Source organism: Molossus molossus, unplaced genomic scaffold, assembly GCF_014108415.1.
Source record: "Molossus molossus isolate mMolMol1 unplaced genomic scaffold, mMolMol1.p scaffold_m16_p_10, whole genome shotgun sequence".
NCBI classification, from domain to species: Eukaryota; Metazoa; Chordata; class Mammalia; order Chiroptera; family Molossidae; genus Molossus; species Molossus molossus.
The window spans coordinates 16,626,354-16,645,025 of record NW_023425345.1 but is presented as its reverse complement, the minus strand read 5'-3'; the positions used below and the strand labels follow the sequence as shown (position 1 = coordinate 16,645,025).

Genomic DNA, 18,672 nt, shown 5'->3' with positions numbered 1-18,672 from the left:
ATCTTTTAAAGCTCATTTTATTTTATGAAAATGTATTTGAACCACAAAAGTGAAATGAAATGAAAGCGTAAAGTGCTAAATGCAGCTGCTGAGACTGGGAAAGGGCTTTGTTGTTCCCCTGGGCACTCTTGTTGGTTATTTTCTCTGTTTTATTATTATTTTTTCAATTGAAGTCTCTGTTCTAAGGAACAAAAACTGCTCATACAGCCTAATACTGATTGTGCCTTATTTTTCATTAGCTCATTAATGGAAAAACAGGTCAGATTGATTTTCTGACTGAAGCTCAAGTTAGTTGCTGTTGCTTAAGTCCTCAACTTCAGTACGTTGCATTTGGAGGCTACGATGGAGCCGTTAAGGTATTCAGTTCTCGTCTTCAATCTGTGCAGTATAGCTATTTATTTAAAGTTAATTGTGTGTCTGGCATTGTGTACATGTACTAAATAAATCTGTGATCTATTTGTCATTCTTCTGTTAGACTAAAGATACTTTTACAGTCCTGTTGGTTGTATATTTTCAGATAGCCTACTGTTTCTCACACTTTTTGTGTTCCTTGCTTTCCATTGAGTTGTTCTGCTGCTTTCCAAGTATATCAAATACTATCAGAGCTTCAGCTAATTATGCAAGCAGCATTTTTTTTTTCCTCTTAGAAGCTCAGCCATTTAGAGGTATAAGTTATTTCCATTTTGGTACAAGTTCGCCGGGAATATCAGTGCAGGGTTGTCTGTGCTCACCTGTTTCACCATCCCTTTGTATTAGAAATACACCTGTTCACCACCTGAAATTCCTAACTTATCAAATAAGACCAAATAAATAATAATAAAATCCGGTTATATGACAAAAAGATGATATAACAAAATCATTTTGGACAAAAAATGATTTTCTCTCAAATGAAATTCATCACAAAACATATTTTCTCTAGTTATATAATAGTTTTTCAAAGAACATTGGCCTTTTCTTCAGCTTTTTCTTACCCAAGTTTTTTGGTTGGTTCTTAATGAATTAATTAATTCTTAATATATTAATAACTGTATTTATTTTACTTTGTATTCATTTTCATAAAGAACCACACAAATATTCTCCAGTCCATATTGACCCACAAAGAGGGGACTGTATATTTATATACAAAGTGAAGAAGAAATCTTTTGGAAAGTGATGCCAGTGTTGAACGTTTGCCATGGCTGTTCTGGCATGGATTCAGAGCTAAGGCTTTGGGTTTTCTTTTTATTATTCTGAAAAATGATTTATTAATTGTGAAGATGGGTACTACTCTGAGAAAAGTATATCGTGGATATTTGTTAAACAGAATGGGTTGTACATTTACGGGTAAACCTTTCCTCTTCCCTCTCCGCTTCATCTCTCAAACTGTTGTATACAGGTATTATTTCTTCTTAAGGATCCTTGGCTTCCCTTTTCTTTTTTAACTTGTTGACAAGCCAGCACTACATTCTTTTTGTTTTTATTAAGTGTCTCGAAATGAGCCTTACAGGTAGTTTAAGAAAATAACTCAGGAAACCCACATATGCCCCATTCATATCCCCCCATCATGTGGGGGAGGGCAGACTTGGCTGTGGGGACTGGGTTAGAGGTGCCATGTGGGGCACTTCCATCTTTGCTTGAGGATGGGAATAATCTTACCCTTATCCCCCTCAGTCATCAAATGATATAAGTAACATAAATGAATCATGTAAAATTACTAATATTTGACTGTTTTTAAGCTATAAAATGGCAATTTTATGTGATTCAGCCTAGTATTATCAAATAATAACAGCTACTATGTATTAGGTGTTTATTGTGTTACATGCTCTCATTGGATGTTAGGTATTGTGTTATTCCTGTTTTACAGGAATTATTCTTGTTTTACAGGAATTTTTTTTTTTTTTTACAATCTTTGCTTTCTAAGGGACCTTTCTTCAGACATGCAGGTTAGGTTTGAATTTCTACAATCTCCTAATTTTAGCATTATCTGTATTTTCTTTTAATTTTTTTTTTTTTATCCTCACCCGAGGACATTTTTGCATTTTGTGTTCAGACAGAGCGGGAGGGAGAGAGAGGAAGAGAGAGAGAGAAACATCGATGCGAAGGGACACATCGAGTGGTTGCCACCCGCACGACCAACCAGGGCCGGGGACAAACTGCAACTGAGGCACGTGCCCTTAGCGGGAACCGAACCCGGGTCTCTCTGTACCGCAGGCCGACGCTCTAACCGCTGAGCCAAACCGGCCAGGGCTCTTTTAATTTTTTTTCTTTATTGATTTTAGAGAGAGAGGAAGGGAGAGGGAGAGAGAGAAACATCAATGAGAGAGAACATCGATTGGCCGCCTCCTACATGTCCCCTATTGGGTATTTGGCCCACAACTTGGGCATGTGCCCTGACTGTCAATCGAACCGGCAACCTCTGGTGCATGGGTTGATACTCAACCACTGAACCACACCAGCCGGGCTCATCTGTATTTTCTTTAGGCTTCCTCGAGTGCGTTTTAATTTGGGCAAAGACACTATATTTATTTTGGCGGGGGGAGGGGGGGATGAGTTCATTTGAAAACCTTGTTGACATGGTTAATTTTGAGTTCTTTTATTTTTTATTTTTTTGGTTAATCCTTACCCAAGGATTTTTTTCCACTGATTTTTTTTTTAGATAGAGTAGTAGGGAGGGAGAAAGGGAAAGAGAGAGAAAAACAGAGAAACATTGATGTGAGATTGGCTGCCTTCTGCATGACCCTGGGGATCGAATCTGTAACCCAGGTACTATGTGCCCTTGACCAGGAATCGAATCCTCCATTCTTCTGTCCAAGGGCCTACATTCTAACCACGGGACCAAAGCGGCCAGGGCTTTTAACACTTTTTTTCTTCTGATTTCATGTGCTACTAATTTCTTAATCTCTGCATTTGGCATATTAGTCTTTAGCCCTTTTAAATCTTCTCAGTACACCGCCTTCCAGCCTACTCACATCCTCTTTTCCTTTACCTGTCTCCTTCATTATCCCTTATGTTACCTGTCTCTGTGTTGTTTTATAAAGTGCTTGCCTTGTCTTTCATCCAGGATTTTTTTCATTTCTCTTAGCCATCTTAAATGTCATTTTCTTTTTGGAGGCTGATCCCAGACTGCTACTTGTTCGATGAATTCGGTAGTTCAATACTTAGAAGGACCACTGGTTCTTACTGCCATGTGATCATTCCAGTGAGTGTTTTCAGGGTGTGTGTATGTGTGTGCACCCACAAATGTGTGTGTATGAATGTGTACCATTCATTTGTGTATCTTTAGTTAAAAGCACTGTGAGATGGAAATTCTATTCCTTCCTGTAGTTTTTTGGGGGTATAATGCTTAGGTCTTGCTTAGTTTCTTTGTATTGATTTTTCTGTGGTTTTCTACTTTGAAGATTTTAGAACTCCTAAACAACAGAATCTTCCAATCCAAGAATGGGCACAAGAAGACTGTACTGCACATCCAGTTCACAGCTGATGGGAAGACTCTTATTTCAAGCTCTGATGATTCTACAATTCAGGTGAGAGGGAGGGTGAACTCCTAATACATATAATGCTGACTCTAGCAAAGGAACACTTTGATTATGGCTCAAATCTGATGTGCATTTTATTTATTTATTTTTTAAATTCATTAATTTATTTTTGTTATAGATGTTTCTCCTTTTCCCCCCACTGATTCCGCTCTCTCCCACCTCTCCGCCCTGTCCCCAGCTTTGTTGTCCATGTCCATTGTTCATGCATACATGCATGTAAGTTCTGTGGCTTATCTCTCCCCCACTACCCCCTCTTCTGGGGATTGTCAGTCTGTACCCCACTTCCACATCTCTGGGACTACCCCATTCCTCCGACTGTTATGTTCATTATATACCACAAATAAGTGAGATCATATGATACTTGTCTTTCTGTTTGGCTTGTTTTGCTTAAGATAATACTTTCCAGGTCCCTCCATGTCGTCTCAAAGGATAAGAGATCTTTCTTTCTTACAGCTGCATAGTACTCCATTGTGTATATGTACCACTGCTTTTTTATCCATTCATCTACTGATGGACACTTGGGCTGTTTTCAGATCTTAGCTATTGTAAATAGTGCTGCTACAAACATGGAGGTACATATATTCTTTCTGATTAGTGTTTCAGGCTTCTTAGGGTATATTCCTAGAAGTGGGATCACTGGGTCAAATGGAAGTTCAATTTTTAATTTTCTGAGGTAATACCATATTGTTTTCCATAGTGGCTGCATCAGTCTGCATTCCCACCAGCAGTGTACTAGAGTCCCCTTTTCTCCACACCCTCGCCAACACTTGTTGTTTGATGATTTGTTGATGGTGGCCATTCTGACAGGTGATACCTCATTGTTGTTTTAATTTGCATCTCTCTGATGATTAGTCATGTTGAGCATTTCTTCATATGTCTCTTGGCCATTTGTATGTCCTGTTTAGAGAGGTGTCTATTTAGTTCCCCTGCCCTTTTTTTAATTGGGTTCTTTGTCTTCCTTTTGTTGAATTGTATGAGCACTCTCTATATATTGGAAATTAACCCCTTATCTGATATATCATTGGCAGTTATGCTCTCCCATACAGGGGGTTGCCTTTCCATTTTGATAATTGTGTCTTTTGCTGTGTAGAAACTTTTGAGTTTGATGTAGTCCCATGTGTTCATTTTCTCCTTTGTTTCTGTTGCCTTAGGTGATGTATCAGTGAAAATTCTGCTGCGTATGATGTCTGAAATTTTGTTGCCTACAGTTTCTTCTAGGATTTTTATGGATTCATGAGTCACATTTAAGTCTTTTATCCATTTTGAGTTTATTCTTGTGTAGGGTGTAAGTTGATGGTCTAGTTTCATTTTTTTGCATGTAGTTGTCTGTCCAATTTTCCCAACACCATTTATTAAAGAGGCTGTCTTTACTCCACTGTATGCTCTTGCCACCTTTGTCAAATATTAATTGAGCATATTGCCTTGGGTCCATTTCTGGGTTCTCTGTTCTGTTCCACTGGTCTATATGCCTGTTCTTGTGCCAGTACCAGGCTGTTTTGATTACAGTACCTTTGTAGTATAACCTGAAATCTGGTAATGTGATCCCTCTAACTTTGTTCTTCTTTTTCAAGATTGCTGTGGCTATTCAAGGTCTTTTTTGGTCCCATATGAACTTTTGAAGTATTTGTTCTAGTTCTGTGAAGTATGTTGTTGGTATTTTAATGGGGATTGCATTGAATCTCTAGATTGTTTTGGGTAGTATGGACATTTTAATGATGTTAATTCTTCTAATCCATGAACAAGATATGTCTTCCTCTTTTTTATATCTTCCTCTACTTCTTTTTTCAATGACCTGTAGTTTTCTGCAAATAGGTTTTTTATTTCTTTGGTTAAGTTTATTCCTAGGTATCTTAATTGTTTTGCTGCGATGGTAAATGGGACTTTTTTTTTAGTTTCTCTTTCTGTTAGTACATCACTGGCGTATAAGAATGCCATCGATTTCGTGACATTAATTTTGTATCCTGCTACTTTTCCAAATTCATTTATTAAGTCTAGTAAATTTTTGATGGAGTCTTTGGGGTTTTCTAGTATCATGTCATCTAAGAATAATGACAGTTTCACTTCCTCCATTCCAATTTGGATCCCTTTTGTTTTTTCTTCATGTCTGATTGCTGTGGCTAAGACTTCCAGAGTGGCAAAAGTGGGCATCCTTGTCTTGTTCCTGTTCTTAAGGGAAATGCTTTTAATTTTTGACCATTGAGTATGATGTTGGCTGTAGGTCTTTCATATATGGCCTTTATTATGTCAAGATATGATCCCTCTATTCCCAGATTGCTGAGCATTTTTATCAGAAATGGGTGCTGGATTTTGTTGAATGCTTTTGCAGCGTCTATTGATATGATCACATGACTTTTATCTTTCATTTCGTTTATGTGGTGTATAACATTCATTGATTTGCGAATATGGTACCAGCCTTGCATCCCTGGGATGAATCCCACTTGGTCATGGTGAATGATTTTTTTGATGTATTGCTGCATTTGATTTGCTAGTATTTTGTTCAGGATTTTGGCATCTGTGTTTATCAGGGATATTGGCCTGTAGTTTTCTCTCTTTCTAATGTCTTTTTCTGGTTTTGGAATTAGAATTATGCTGGCCTCATAAAATGAGTTTGGAAGTCTTCCTTCTTGAATTTTTTGAAATAGTTTGAGGAGAATGTGTATTAGTTCTTTTTTTTTTTTTTTTTTTGTGGTACGTACCCCTAGCGAACCGAACCCGAGACTCTCTGGTCTGCAGGTCGATGTTCAACTACTGAGCCAAACTGGCCAGGGCTTAGTTCTTCTTTGAATGTTCGGTAAAATCCCCTTGTGAAGCCATCTGGGGCTGGGATTTTGTTTTCTGGGAGAGTCTTGATTACATCTTCAATTTCTTTTGTTGTTATTGGTCTCTTCAAGTTTTCTATCTCTTCCCGGTTCAATTTTGGGAGACTGCGTGTTTCTAGAAATTTGTCCATTTTGCTTAGATTGTCGAATTTGTTGCCATATAATTGTTCATAAAATTTGTTCACAATCCTTTGTATTTCTGTGGTGTCAGTCATAATTTCTCTTCTTTCATTTCTGATTTTGTGTATTTGGGTTCTTTCTCTTTGTTTCTTGGTGAGTCTAGCTAAGGGTCAATCAATCTTGTTTATCTTTTCAAAGAACAGCTCTTTATTTCATTGATCCTTTGAATTGTTTTTTTGGTCTCCATGTCATTTATTTCTGCTCTGATCTTTACTATTTTCTTCCTTCTACTTGCTCTGGGGTTTTCTTTTTGTTTGCTTTCTGGTTCTTTAACTTGTGAGATTAGATAGTCTGTTAGAAATTTTTCTTGCTTCTTGACGTAGGCCTGTAGTGCTATGAACTTCCCTCTCAGAACTGCTTTTGCTGTATCCCCTAGATTTTGTGTTGTTGTGTGTTCATTTTCATTGGTTTCCAGGAAGTTTTTAATTTCTTCCTTGATCTCCATGGTAACCCATTCATTGTTCAATAACATACTATGTAGCCTCCATGTGTTCAAATGTCTTTGTGTGTTCTTGTTGCAGTTGATTTCTAGTTTCATGCCATTGTGATCTGAGAAGATGCTTGATATGATTTTAGTCTTCTTGAACTTGTAGAGACTTAGTTTGTTCCCTAACATGTGGTCTATCTTTGAGAATGTTCCCTGTGCACCATTGAAGAATGTGAAATCTGCAGTTTTGGGGTGTAATTCTCTGTAGATATCTATTAAATCCATTTGATCTAGCACTTCATTAAGAGTCTGTGTTTCCTTGTTAATTTTTTGTCTAGAAGATCTATCCAGTGATGTCAGCGGGGGTTTGAAGTCCCCTGCTAAGATTGTATTGCTGTTGATTTCTCTTTTAAAGTCCTCCAAAATTTTTTAATATATGTTGGTGCTCCTACATTGGGTGCGTATATGATTACCAAGGTTATATCTTCCTGTTGGAGAGATCCTTTCAATATTATGTAGTGGCCTTCTTTGTCTCTAGTTATGGCCTTCATTTTGAAATCTACTTAATCAGATATGAGTATTGCTACCCCAGCTTTTTTTTTCTTTCCGTTTGCTTGAAAGATTTTTTTCCATCTCTTCACTTTCAACCTGTGTGAGTCTTTTGTTGTGAGGTGGGTGTCTTGTAAACAACATATATGTGAGTCATGCTTTCTTATCTAGTCAGCTACTCTGTGTTTTTTTATCCGAACATTCAAACCATTCACATTTAAGGTGATAATTGATATGTACTTATTTATTGCCATTTTTGTTTAGTGTGGTTCTATTTTTCTTCCTATTTCTTCTACTAATTACAGCAGTCCTTTTAGCATATCTTACAGTGCTGGTTTGGTGTTAATATATTCTCTTAGCCTTTTTTTTTGTCTGTAAAGGTCTTCATTTGACCTTCTATTTTGAATGATAGCCTTGCTGGATAGAGTAGTTTGGTATTCAGATTCTTGTTTTTCATGACCTTGATTACTTCATGCCACTCCCTCTGGCCTGTAGTGTTTCTGTTGAGAAGTCAGCTGAGAGCCTTATGGGGTTTCTTTTGTAGGTAACATGTTGCTTATCTCTTGCTGCCTTTAGGATTCTCACTTTGTCTTTAATTTTTGGCATTTTAATTACTATGTGTCTTGGTGTGGGCCTGTTTGGGTTCTTCTTACTTGGGGCTCTCTGTGCTTCTTGAACTTGAATGCCTTCTTCCTTCACCAAGTTTGGAAAGTTTTCTGTCACTATTGCTTCAAATATATTCTGTAACCCTTGCCCATTTTCTTCCTCTTCAGGGACTCCTATAATGCGAATGTTATTACGTTTTCAGTTGTCCCACAGTTCTCTTAAGCTGTCTTCCTGTTTTTTAAAAGACAAAAGATTTATGTGATCTGAAGAGAAACCAGAGTATGTCTTTCTGTTTTCTTATTGTTTTTACCTTTTGGTTTTCTGATTGGTTGATTTTTTTCTACCCTGTCTTCTGATTCACTGATCCGGTCCTCAGCTTTCTCTGCTGTGCTGGTTAGTCCTTCCAATGTGTTCTTAATTTCTGCTGTCATTCTTCATTTCCAGTTGGTTGGTTTTCAATGTTTCTATATCTTTACTCATGGTGCTGATGTCCTTACTCATGCTGTTGAACTTTCTCAAGATCATGGCTCTGAACACTACCTCTGATAATTTGCTTAGCTGCATTTCATTGATCTCATCTTTGATAGAGTTCTCTTGTTCTTTCATTTGGGATTTATTTCTTTGTTTCACCATTTTGGCTATCTCAGTGGGTTTTGGAGCCTGCCAAATTTTCCCTGTGGGTGTTGATTGTGGCTTCTTCTACTGGGTTTGGAAGAGCTTGGGTGGGCCCACGTTAAACACCACTGTCAAGTCTTACTTTTCTGCAAGCCCAGAAAAGGTTCAGTTATCCTCTAGCTTTTTCCTGGTAGCTAGTAGTCTCAGTCACTGAGTGCCTTGGAATGCAGCCCTATTGTTCTGCATAATAGGATTTCCAGAGTGTGGGATAGATGCTGGTTGTTAATGAGCCTCAATTTGCATTTCTTTGCCTCACCTGGAAAAGGCTGAATCTCTGAGGGGGTGGCTGCTGCTTTTCCCCACAGCTCGGGGAAGGAGCACACTGGCCACCGTCCTCTGTGGCCGCAACTCAGCAAAAACTTTGAGTGCCCTCCAAATCCCGGTTGTCCCCACAGAGTTCCAGCCCAGTGTGCCCTCCCTCTGCCGTAGCCCCCAGGTGAGTGGCTGTGGCTATTTTAATGCTCTGTCCTGGCTCTCTGTGCTGTGGAATGGGCTTGGTCTTTATTCCCCAAGGGCGCTGCTCACAGCTAAGACTGCTGCTGTCTGTGGGTTTCCAGCCTGCCACCGTCTCACGTCTCCGCAGATCCTGCCAGTACCCCTGGTTATATGGTCCTATCCTGCTGCTTTTTTCTGAGTATTTGTCTTTATTTTAGTTGTAATTCCCATTTGGTCCTGGAAGATCGTCTGTGTAGCTTCTATTCACTCTGCCTCCATTTTCACATCCTCTAAGCCTATCTTGTGTGCAGCTGTGTCGCAGAGGCCTTTCTGGTGCCCCCGCACCCTGCAGGTCCCTTGGGTAATTAGATTGCACAATTCCTCTGGGGACCTGGTTCTATGCCTATGTTATGGGCTGCTCGGTCTCACAGGCCTCTCTAGTGCTTTAGCACCCCGCAGGTTCCAGGGGTAACTGGATGGCACAGTCCCTGCTGGGTTTCACAGGCCTCTCTGGTGCTTCAGCACCCCGCAGGTCCCAGGGGTAACTGGATCACATAGTCCCTGCTGGGTTGCACAGGCCTCTCTGGTGCCCCTGCACCCTGCAGTTCCCACAGGCAGGCAGCTGGATCGCACCAGTGTCTCTGGGGCTTCCCACTGCTCTTGTGGGCTACTGGACCACACAGGCCTCTGTGGAGCCCCAGGTCCCATCGCTGGTGGCTGGGAGTGCTGCTGCCCTGTGGGGCTCAACTCCTGCTCAGCTTTTGCTGTAGTTTTTGGGGATGGGTCTCAGCTGCTGGTCTGTGCTTGTGTTGCCTGGGGGTGGATGTCTGCTCCCCAGCCTCTGTTGCTGGGGGTATATCTAGACTGTGATGGGGCTGCTACTATGGGGGACGGTGCTGGGCTCCCGGCTGTCTGCGGCTTCCGCAATCGGCACTTTGGGAGCTCCACTACTGTGCACCGGTCTGTGTTGACACAGAGTGTCCACTGGTCAGATGGTGCGAGGTGTGCTGGTGGGCTGAGGTTGCTGGGCCCTAGCCACTCCCACTGCCTCCTCCCAGGGAAGACCTGGAATCTTCCAAAATGGTGGGACCTCCCTGTGGCACAGGGAGAAGCGCCCTGAAGGGCCGCTTACCGCAGGAGCTGGCTGCTCCCGTCCACAGCACAGGAACCTCCTTCTCTGGGCTTTGCACTGCTCAGGTTTGGTCATCCACCTTCATGTCCACTCATACTCTCTCACACACTCGCTCACTCTCTCACACATTCACCCTCCCTCCAGTCCTGCCCACCACCATTTTCCCTGTTAAATTCTGGTGTGCATTTTAAACATTTCTTGAACATCTTATTGTGGGCATGCATTCAGACTCTGCACATGGGTTTAGATGAAACCATTGTGTTTCATATTTTTCCATGGGCGAGGCAGGCATTTTGACTTAGAATCCTCTACTGGAAGGTTGTTTATTTTGAAAATCGGATTCACTTGAATTCTCCCATCTGCCTTTGTATTTGTATTTGTATTTGTATCAATAAGTGTACTTTTTGTCATATTTATGTAATGTCTCTTTATTTTTCTTTATAGTAGTGAAATCTCATTGAAATAATTTTATTCTTTCCTTTTAAGGATAAGGTGTTTGTCACAGGGATGAATCTTTTGAAAAAAGAATAGCTTACCATAATGAAGGATTGAGGATATACTATGTTCTTTTAAAATTTATTTTTATCAAAGTTTCAATGCACATACGTATAAGACTCAAATAATGAGTATTATAAAGCTTGTTATGAAAAATAGACTCTCCCATTTCTCATTCTCCAGAAACACCGCTTTTAGCTTTTAGGTGTTTCTTTTGATATTTACCTTCATGTTCCATCTTACATGCCTGTAATGCTAATTCTTGATTTTTTTTATTTTTGAGGATTTATCTACTGACCTCTCTATATGAAAATTTGGCTTTTATTCTCCTCCTGCCTATCCTGTCTATGAGATGGGCATTGACCTTTTATCAATCCTCATTATCTCTATATAATTATAACAAAATTTTGTTTAGGTTATTAGTATCAATATCTTCACTAAGTAGACTAAGTGTATTATGAATGTATTTCTTGTCTTAATGAAAATTAGAAAAATTCTACCTTTGAGTGGATGTAGCTGGAAATTGTTTGACCCTAAAACTTTGAAGAACTTGTTCCATTTTCTACCAAGTTTCAAAGCTCATGTTAAGAAATCTGAAACCATTCTGATTCCTAATCTTTCTCTCTGGAAGATTCTAGTTTTCTTTTTCTACATTTCATTTAAAAACAAAATGTTTTTATTATTTTTTTAGAGAGAGAGGAAGGGAGAGAGAAAGATAGAAACATTGATGTGAGAGAGAACATCACTCGGCTACCTCCTGCATGCTCCCTACTGGAGATGGAGCCTACAGCCCGAGCATGTGCTCTGACTGGGAATTGAACCAGGACCTCTCAGTCCATGGGATGACACTCAATCCACTGAGCCACACCAGCCAGACTACATTTCATTTTTTAATACTGTGCTCTATTTTCTAGGACTTCTCCTCTGCTTTATCTTTTAATCCTTTCATTGAGTTTTTGTTTCTATGCTTGTATTTTTAATGCCAGAGAGTCCATTCTTATTCTTTACTCCTTTTGAAGAGCACTGTGTTCTCATTTCATCGATGGAATTTCTTCTCTTACCTCTCTGAGGATGGATGATGGATATACATAAATTGGTATTTGGATATTATATATAGTTATATCTAAGTCTTTTTTCTCAAAATTTAATTTTTCTGCATAGTTGCTATTTCCTTCCAGTTGTTTTCTTCTGGTTGTCTTGGCCTTTTATTTTAAAGGCCTTTTCATCTGGTAGTGATCATTTGCTACCAGAAACAGGCACTACAAGGCTGATTGAAAGTTTTGTCTGTTGACTGAGACCTTCTCTCAAAGGTGATTTGGATGGGGCACCCTTGTTGTCATTATCCTTAGGTCTTTTGTCTAGGTCTTGTCAGAGGTGGCTGAAGGTTCTTAGAGCTAAGTTGGCGAAGAGAACTAGGAGGGGGAGGATCTCGACATTTATTATGTAAACCTTCACTTGATCCCCTGTTTTCAACTGTAGTCCTGCCCTTAGTTGTGCTGGTGCCCTTTAATTTAGAGATTCTTCTTTCTGGTTAGCTTTCCTTGTCCATAGGAGCATTATTCTGCACCTTATTCTTTTTTTCTCATAGTAACTTTGGGATTCAGTAATTTTTTTTTTCTTTTTTACATGAAGTTATTTTCCTGAACTCTTTGAAGGAGTGGGGGTGGCCAGCATTTCTAGCTTCACAGCACTCCAGCCCCTCTTCTGTTGTTTCCATGAAGCGTTAAAAATAGGGCTTGTTGGCCAGTTTGGCTCAGCAGTTAGAGCGTCGGCCTGCGTTCCGGAGAGACCTGGGTTCGGTTCCCGCTAAGGGCATGTACTTCGGTTGCAGTTTGTCCCCGGCCCTGGTTGGTCGTGCGGGTGGCAGCCACTCGATGTGTCCCTTCATGTCGATGTTTCTCTCTCTCTCTCCCTTCCTCTCTCTCCCTCCCATTCTATCTGTACAAAAAATGGAAAAATGTCCTCGGGTGAGGATAAAAAAAAAAAAAATAGGGCTTGTTTTTTTTGAGATCTCTTTGCTTTGTCTCCTTCCCTCAGTTTATTTAGACCTTCTCTTTCCTTTGCTGCCATCATTCTTGTTCTGCTCAGTTTGGATTCTATTCCTGGCAGTTTCTCCTTGTTGTGGGATTGTCCAGGTTAACTTTGAGAATTCACAGGGCCCAGACTGCTCTAGCCCCTCCAGATCAAAGTTGCCTTGCACTCAGTTTCTGCTGCTCTTCTCCTGGTGCTCCATTGCGCTTCCCAATGAATGTCACTTGGCTCTTTGGGGAATGTTCCCTTTTAGGTTTGTCAGACTCCCCATGCTTCCCTTTGCTTCTTTCCACACAGATCCTATTGCCGTATAAGTCTCGCAGCTCTCAGTGTGCCTCACTTGCTTACATCTTGGGGTTTGTGAGGATACTTCATTGTATAACATGGTCTTGTTGTTAATGTGGTCTGTGCCTTTTTGGTTTTGCTATTTTAGTTGCTTTATCTGCTTTTAATGGCGCCTTCAGGGAGATTAAAAAAAATAACCCCATACCTGCTCTGCTGCCATCTTCCCAGAATTCCTAATAGTTCTGTTCTTAGCCCTACCCTCATTCCCACCTCTGGATTTACTTAATGACCTAAATTTCTGAGCATTTTGGGAGTTCTGTAGTGTTAATTTTGTTGCATTTGTCTTTCTCTAATGCTTTTAGGATTCTGTTTTCTTTCTATTTTTTAAATCCTCACCCGAGGATATTTTTCCATTTATCTTCAGATAGATTGGGAGGAAGGGATGGAGGGGGGCGGGGAACATTGATATGAGAGACACATCCATTGGTTGCCTCCAGCACAACCCCAACCAGGGCTCAGGACTGAACTGCAACCCAGGTACGTGCCCTTGGCTGGCATCAAACCTGAGACTCGTTGGTCTGTGGGCCGACGCTCTACCACTGAGCCAAACCGGCCAGGGTAGATTCTGTTTTCTCGATTCTGCTAAGTCAGTTATCTTTAGCTGTTTTTCAGTCTCCCAACATTTTATCTTCTTTCTCATTCTTTTGACCTTGTCATTTTAGTAGAGTTTTAGAAGTGAAGGAAACACATATGTCCAATGGAAGTTACTATATATGCTTTTTTTTTTATCCTCACCTGAGGACATTTTTTTCCATTTTTTGTTCAGATAGAGTGGGAGGGAGGGAGGGAGGGAGGGGGAGAGAGAGAGAGAGAGAGAGAGAAAGAGAGAAACATCGATGTGAAAGGGACACATCGAGTGGTTGCCACCCACACGACCCAACCAGGGCCGCAGACAAACTGCAACCGAGGTACATGCCCTTAGCGGGAACTGAACCCAGATCTCTCTGGACTGCAGGCCAACGCTCTAACCACTGAGCCAAACTGGCCAGGGCACTATATATTCTTTTATTTAGTGTATATATGTGTGTATATATGTCTTATGGTGTTGATCTTAATAATTTAATTAGAATGATTTACACTGTTAAAAGCTATTTTGGAAAACAAATTTTTAATGTTATATCTTTGTGAGTCCTATATGATTAGAAATTTGGCTTCAGTACAGAAACTTATTTATTATAGGCTCCCATGATACTAGTGTATTAGCTGTGAAACTCAGTGTAATATTCATCTTTCTTCCTTTCTAGATGACTTTGAAATGGGTAAAAGTAAACTACATCTGATGAAATTCTGCTGAGACATGTATACTATATAGCCTTTCTGTCAAAGCTAAATCCATGAGTTTTATGACTTGCTTAAAGATCAGATATTTTCAGCCAGAGGGAGAAATAATTTCTAGGAATATCTTTGGTATTAGAGTTAGATTATTTTTAGAAATATGAGTTAAGTTGTGTTTTATCCTCTTTTCTGTTCCATTCAGAATACTTTCTACATTTAAAATGTTTTAGTGAGTATACATTTATGTAACAAAAGTCTTGTTAGATATTTCCAAGAATAGACTGGTTGAGTGACTGTTATAGTTTTTTGGTGTTTTAGTATAATTAATTGGAGGTTTGTTTTTCACCTCCCCCAGCTTTATTGAGGTATAATTGACAAAATTATATATGTTTAAGATACAATATGATGATGTGATACGTGCACACACTATGAAATAATGACCACAATCAAATCAATTAACAAATCTCACATTTCCTACATAGTTACCATTTTTGAGGTTTATTTTATTTATTTATTTAAAATACGTTTTATTTATTTTAGAAGAGAGAGGGAGGGAGGGAGAGAGAGAAACATCTACCGGCTGCCTCCTACATGCCCCCTACAGGGGATCGAGCCTGCAGCCAGGGTTGTGCCCTGACTGGGAATCTAACTGGAAACCCTTTGGTATAAGGAGGATACCTAATCAACTGAGCTACACTGGCCAGGGCTGGAGGTTTATTCTAATCGTCTTTGTATCCTCAGTGCCTGCAGTATAGAAGGGGTTCAGTAAATCTTTGTTCAGGTGAGGTAAAGTTATTGCCACCATTTGAAGAATCAACTTGCCTGGTTATAGCACCTAGAGTTGTGAAAACTGAGGTCATAGTTTTTGATTCTTTACCTTGATGTAAATAAAGGCCAGGTGGTAGCCATGTTCACTTGCATCAGTGTATGAGAATATGTGATTTCTTGGAGATATAAGAAGATTCTTTTGCATTTTTTAAAATTTAAATTTTATTATTTATATAGTTGAAAAAGTTCTACAGTGTAAATACATTGCAAAAATTATGCCTAATGATAGAGATATCCCCAAACTCAGCCTTAATACATTTGACTAATGCTGGCGAAAGTTTAACTATTATATAAAGTGATTCATTCAGCATGTTTGAGTCCAACAACAACAAAATATCCCTGTCATCATTGCTTTATCAGAAAACTTCTGCAACACAATTCGATAAGGGGACCTTAATCTCCCCTCAGGGATTGTTAAATTCTTTGTTATATCTGCTCAGGAAGGCTCTCGGATTTCTTGATGTGGAGGGTAGCAGTAAGAACACAAGTCAAGAATGAACACTGAATCGGACACAGCTGGGAATGGTAGCCATTCCTCTAGCTGAGTAAAGCCCAGAAAGTCTGGTGAGAATGGTCCAGGGTATTTCATGTTTAGTTGCACAGGTGCCTTTTCTTTCGGATACGGTTTGGGGAGCCAGAAAAGCTTCTTTCTTCCCCACCCCCGACATATTACTGGGTTCTTAAGATATGGAAAGTCCTAATTCATCCTCCTTAAGTTATTCTCACTTCCAGCTCCTCTTGCTCTCATAGAAGATACCCGCTCCTGCTCCTGTGAATGAGCACTCTGAGACAGAAGAGATGAGAGAATCTGAGAGCGAGGGCTTGGTGGGGGTTGGCCGCTAACTGGAAGATAAAGAAGTAAAGAAAGGGGAAATAAGAGAGATGTTGTTTCTTTTACCATTTTGCCTAAGTCAAGTAGGAAAAACCTTAGATATTTCTACTGCTTAACCTTCACCAGTCAAAACCAGATCCAGAATATTACTAATATGCATACTTGTGGTAGTGGCTGATTTTTAAAAATAGAAGAGAATTCTGTTGGAGCCTACCTGCTTGTCCACAGCTCAGAAATCCAGCTTCATCGGGCCCTCTGGGCTGTTTTGTCGAATATCTTTCTGACCTTTTTTTTCCTACTGTTCCTTCTGCATATCCTTTACTCCAGCCAAATTTTAAACCATGAGCAGGTCTTTACAGTCTTTCCACATTTTCTTGCTCCTATAATTTAACTCTAGCATTCATTTCCTTTGTTTGAAATGCCCTCCATGGTTTGTGCATCATACTTCCAACCCATTCCCGAAGCCTACCATGAATACATTCCCCCCATCAAGTCTTCCCTAAGGAATCACTTTTTTCCACAGAACTATTGTCTATATCATTATAGCTTCTGTTGTTTGTTTTTGGTATGTCTCATTTTCTTTGCAAGACTCTTAAGTATTTTAATGCTAGATCCTTGTTTCATTCATATTTGCCTCACATATAGGTGCTGAATAAAGATTTGTTAAATTTCAAGTCAAGAATTGATACAGCTCTAAATATAGTTGCTTTGATTAGTAATTAAGCGTTGCTAGTACATGGATATGACAGAGAAATAAAATTTTTATTCACCCATATGCCTCACATTCTTTTTACTATGTGTTCACAAATTTTTTTTTAATTGAATTTATTGGGGTGACATTGGTTAATAAAATTATATATGTAGGTTTTATATATATATATGTACACACACACACACACACACACATATACAAACATGTTTGTATGGTTTATTTTGTGCCAGTTACTTGTATTATTTCAAATTCTCCTCCCCTTTTGCCTGAAGAGTTCTTCTTGGAGCTCCATGTGAAAATAATGTACTATGTCATCTCTTTTGTCATTTTTGGCTATTGCATTAGGTTATAGCTAAGATCTCTGGAGTTTGGAAATTCCATGACCTTGTTTGAAGCTGCTCTGGTCAGTCAACCTTGCCAGGCAAGGGCCAGTAGGATTCAGTAGCTTTAGCAGAGCTAGAATCTGCAGACTGGCCTAGCTTGTGAGGTTAGAAATATGTGACTATGTAATTGGGATAATTTTCTCTGGAAAATTTAATCATATGGTAAGCTCACTAGCATATTGTGGTTTTTCTCTATCTTCTTGTGTAATGAACTGCTCTCCAAGCAACCAGAGAAAACATATTTTATTTAGAAGGAAAATTATTTTATTTTATCCCTTGTCAAGTTATTTAACTCCAGGCTTTCTCTTCTGTGTCTGTAAAATGGGGCACCATATTCTTTCTGGTACTCTTCTTTGTTTTACTGAAATGCCATGAGGATAAAAGACTTGAGGCAGGTGATCACATTCTGCCCCACCCTGCCAATGGGATATTATGGGGAGAGGGTTATGACAGATTTATTCCTTTGATATTCAGGTATGGAATTGGCAATCAGAGGAATATTTCTTTCTGCAAGCCCATCAGGAAACAGTGAAAGACTTTAGGCTCTTGAAAAACTCAAGACTGCTTTCCTGGTCATTTGATGGAACGGTGAAGGTAATTTAAAACACAGATTTCTTTTTTAAAAGTTTTCTAATGTTGTAGTGATGATATTGTGGCAGCCAAAAGCAGATGGATGGTAAGTAACTACTTACAATTTCAAACTTGTGTTCTCATGCTTGTTGTCAGTTGACTGCAGTCCCCTACGTGTGCTTTGTGTTCATGAGCACGTGCAGTAGAGGGCACATGAGGAGGGAAGAGCAGCCAGTGTGCTAGCGCTCTTGTTATATAGGTCTGTCTTCCAGCTGATCATGTTCAGTGACACAGAGTGTTCTTTAAAGTGTCAACTTCTGAGTTTTTCTTTAAAGGTGTGGAATATCACTACTGGAAGAATAGAAAAAGACTTTGTCTGTCACCAGGATACAGTACTTTCTTGTGATATTTCTCCTGATGCTACCAAGTTTTCATCTACCTCTGCTGACAACACTGCAAAGGTAGGCCAGTCAGTTGAAATGTGCATGCATAAAACTTTGGTATTGATTATGTATCATGAGTCTAAATAATGTATAAAGTGGAATAATAAGTTTCTGTCTGCATGTCTGTCTTATATTTTGTGTTTTTGGAGGATCCCGTTGGCATTTAGTTGGTGTCAAGTAGATTAAATGAATGACATTAAGGACTTTTGATTTCTTTCTTACTGATTACTTCTTGTCTATTACTAGTCAAATCAGTCTCTACTACATATTATAGACAATAAGAAGCATTAAAAGGGGTTTACATTCGATTGCACACCCACAGTAAGTTTTTATATAGTCGATGCTTCTGAAAATCACATTCCAGTGAAGTGGTGCTGCCTCTTTGGGGACACTGAACACTCCATTCTTTTCTTTTTATCC

At 39.5% G+C, this 18,672-nt stretch overlaps 1 protein-coding gene across 4 annotated transcripts in view; it reads left to right on the top strand.

The window, feature by feature from the left end:
- Positions 1-18,672, top strand: part of APAF1 (apoptotic peptidase activating factor 1) — a 90,088-nt gene that overhangs the window by 60,248 nt on the left and 11,168 nt on the right. For 2 of the 4 annotated variants that reach the window (XM_036250661.1, XM_036250662.1), the window contains exons 21-24: positions 240-356; positions 3,378-3,503; positions 17,714-17,833; positions 18,145-18,270. In XM_036250661.1, coding sequence (XP_036106554.1) covers positions 240-356; positions 3,378-3,503; positions 17,714-17,833; positions 18,145-18,270 — 489 coding nt within the window. Of the gene's footprint in view, positions 1-239; positions 357-3,061; positions 3,179-3,377; positions 3,504-17,713; positions 17,834-18,144; positions 18,271-18,672 lie in introns of those variants that run through there. The other 2 variants (XR_004958248.1, XM_036250663.1) reach the window with 2 other exon arrangements.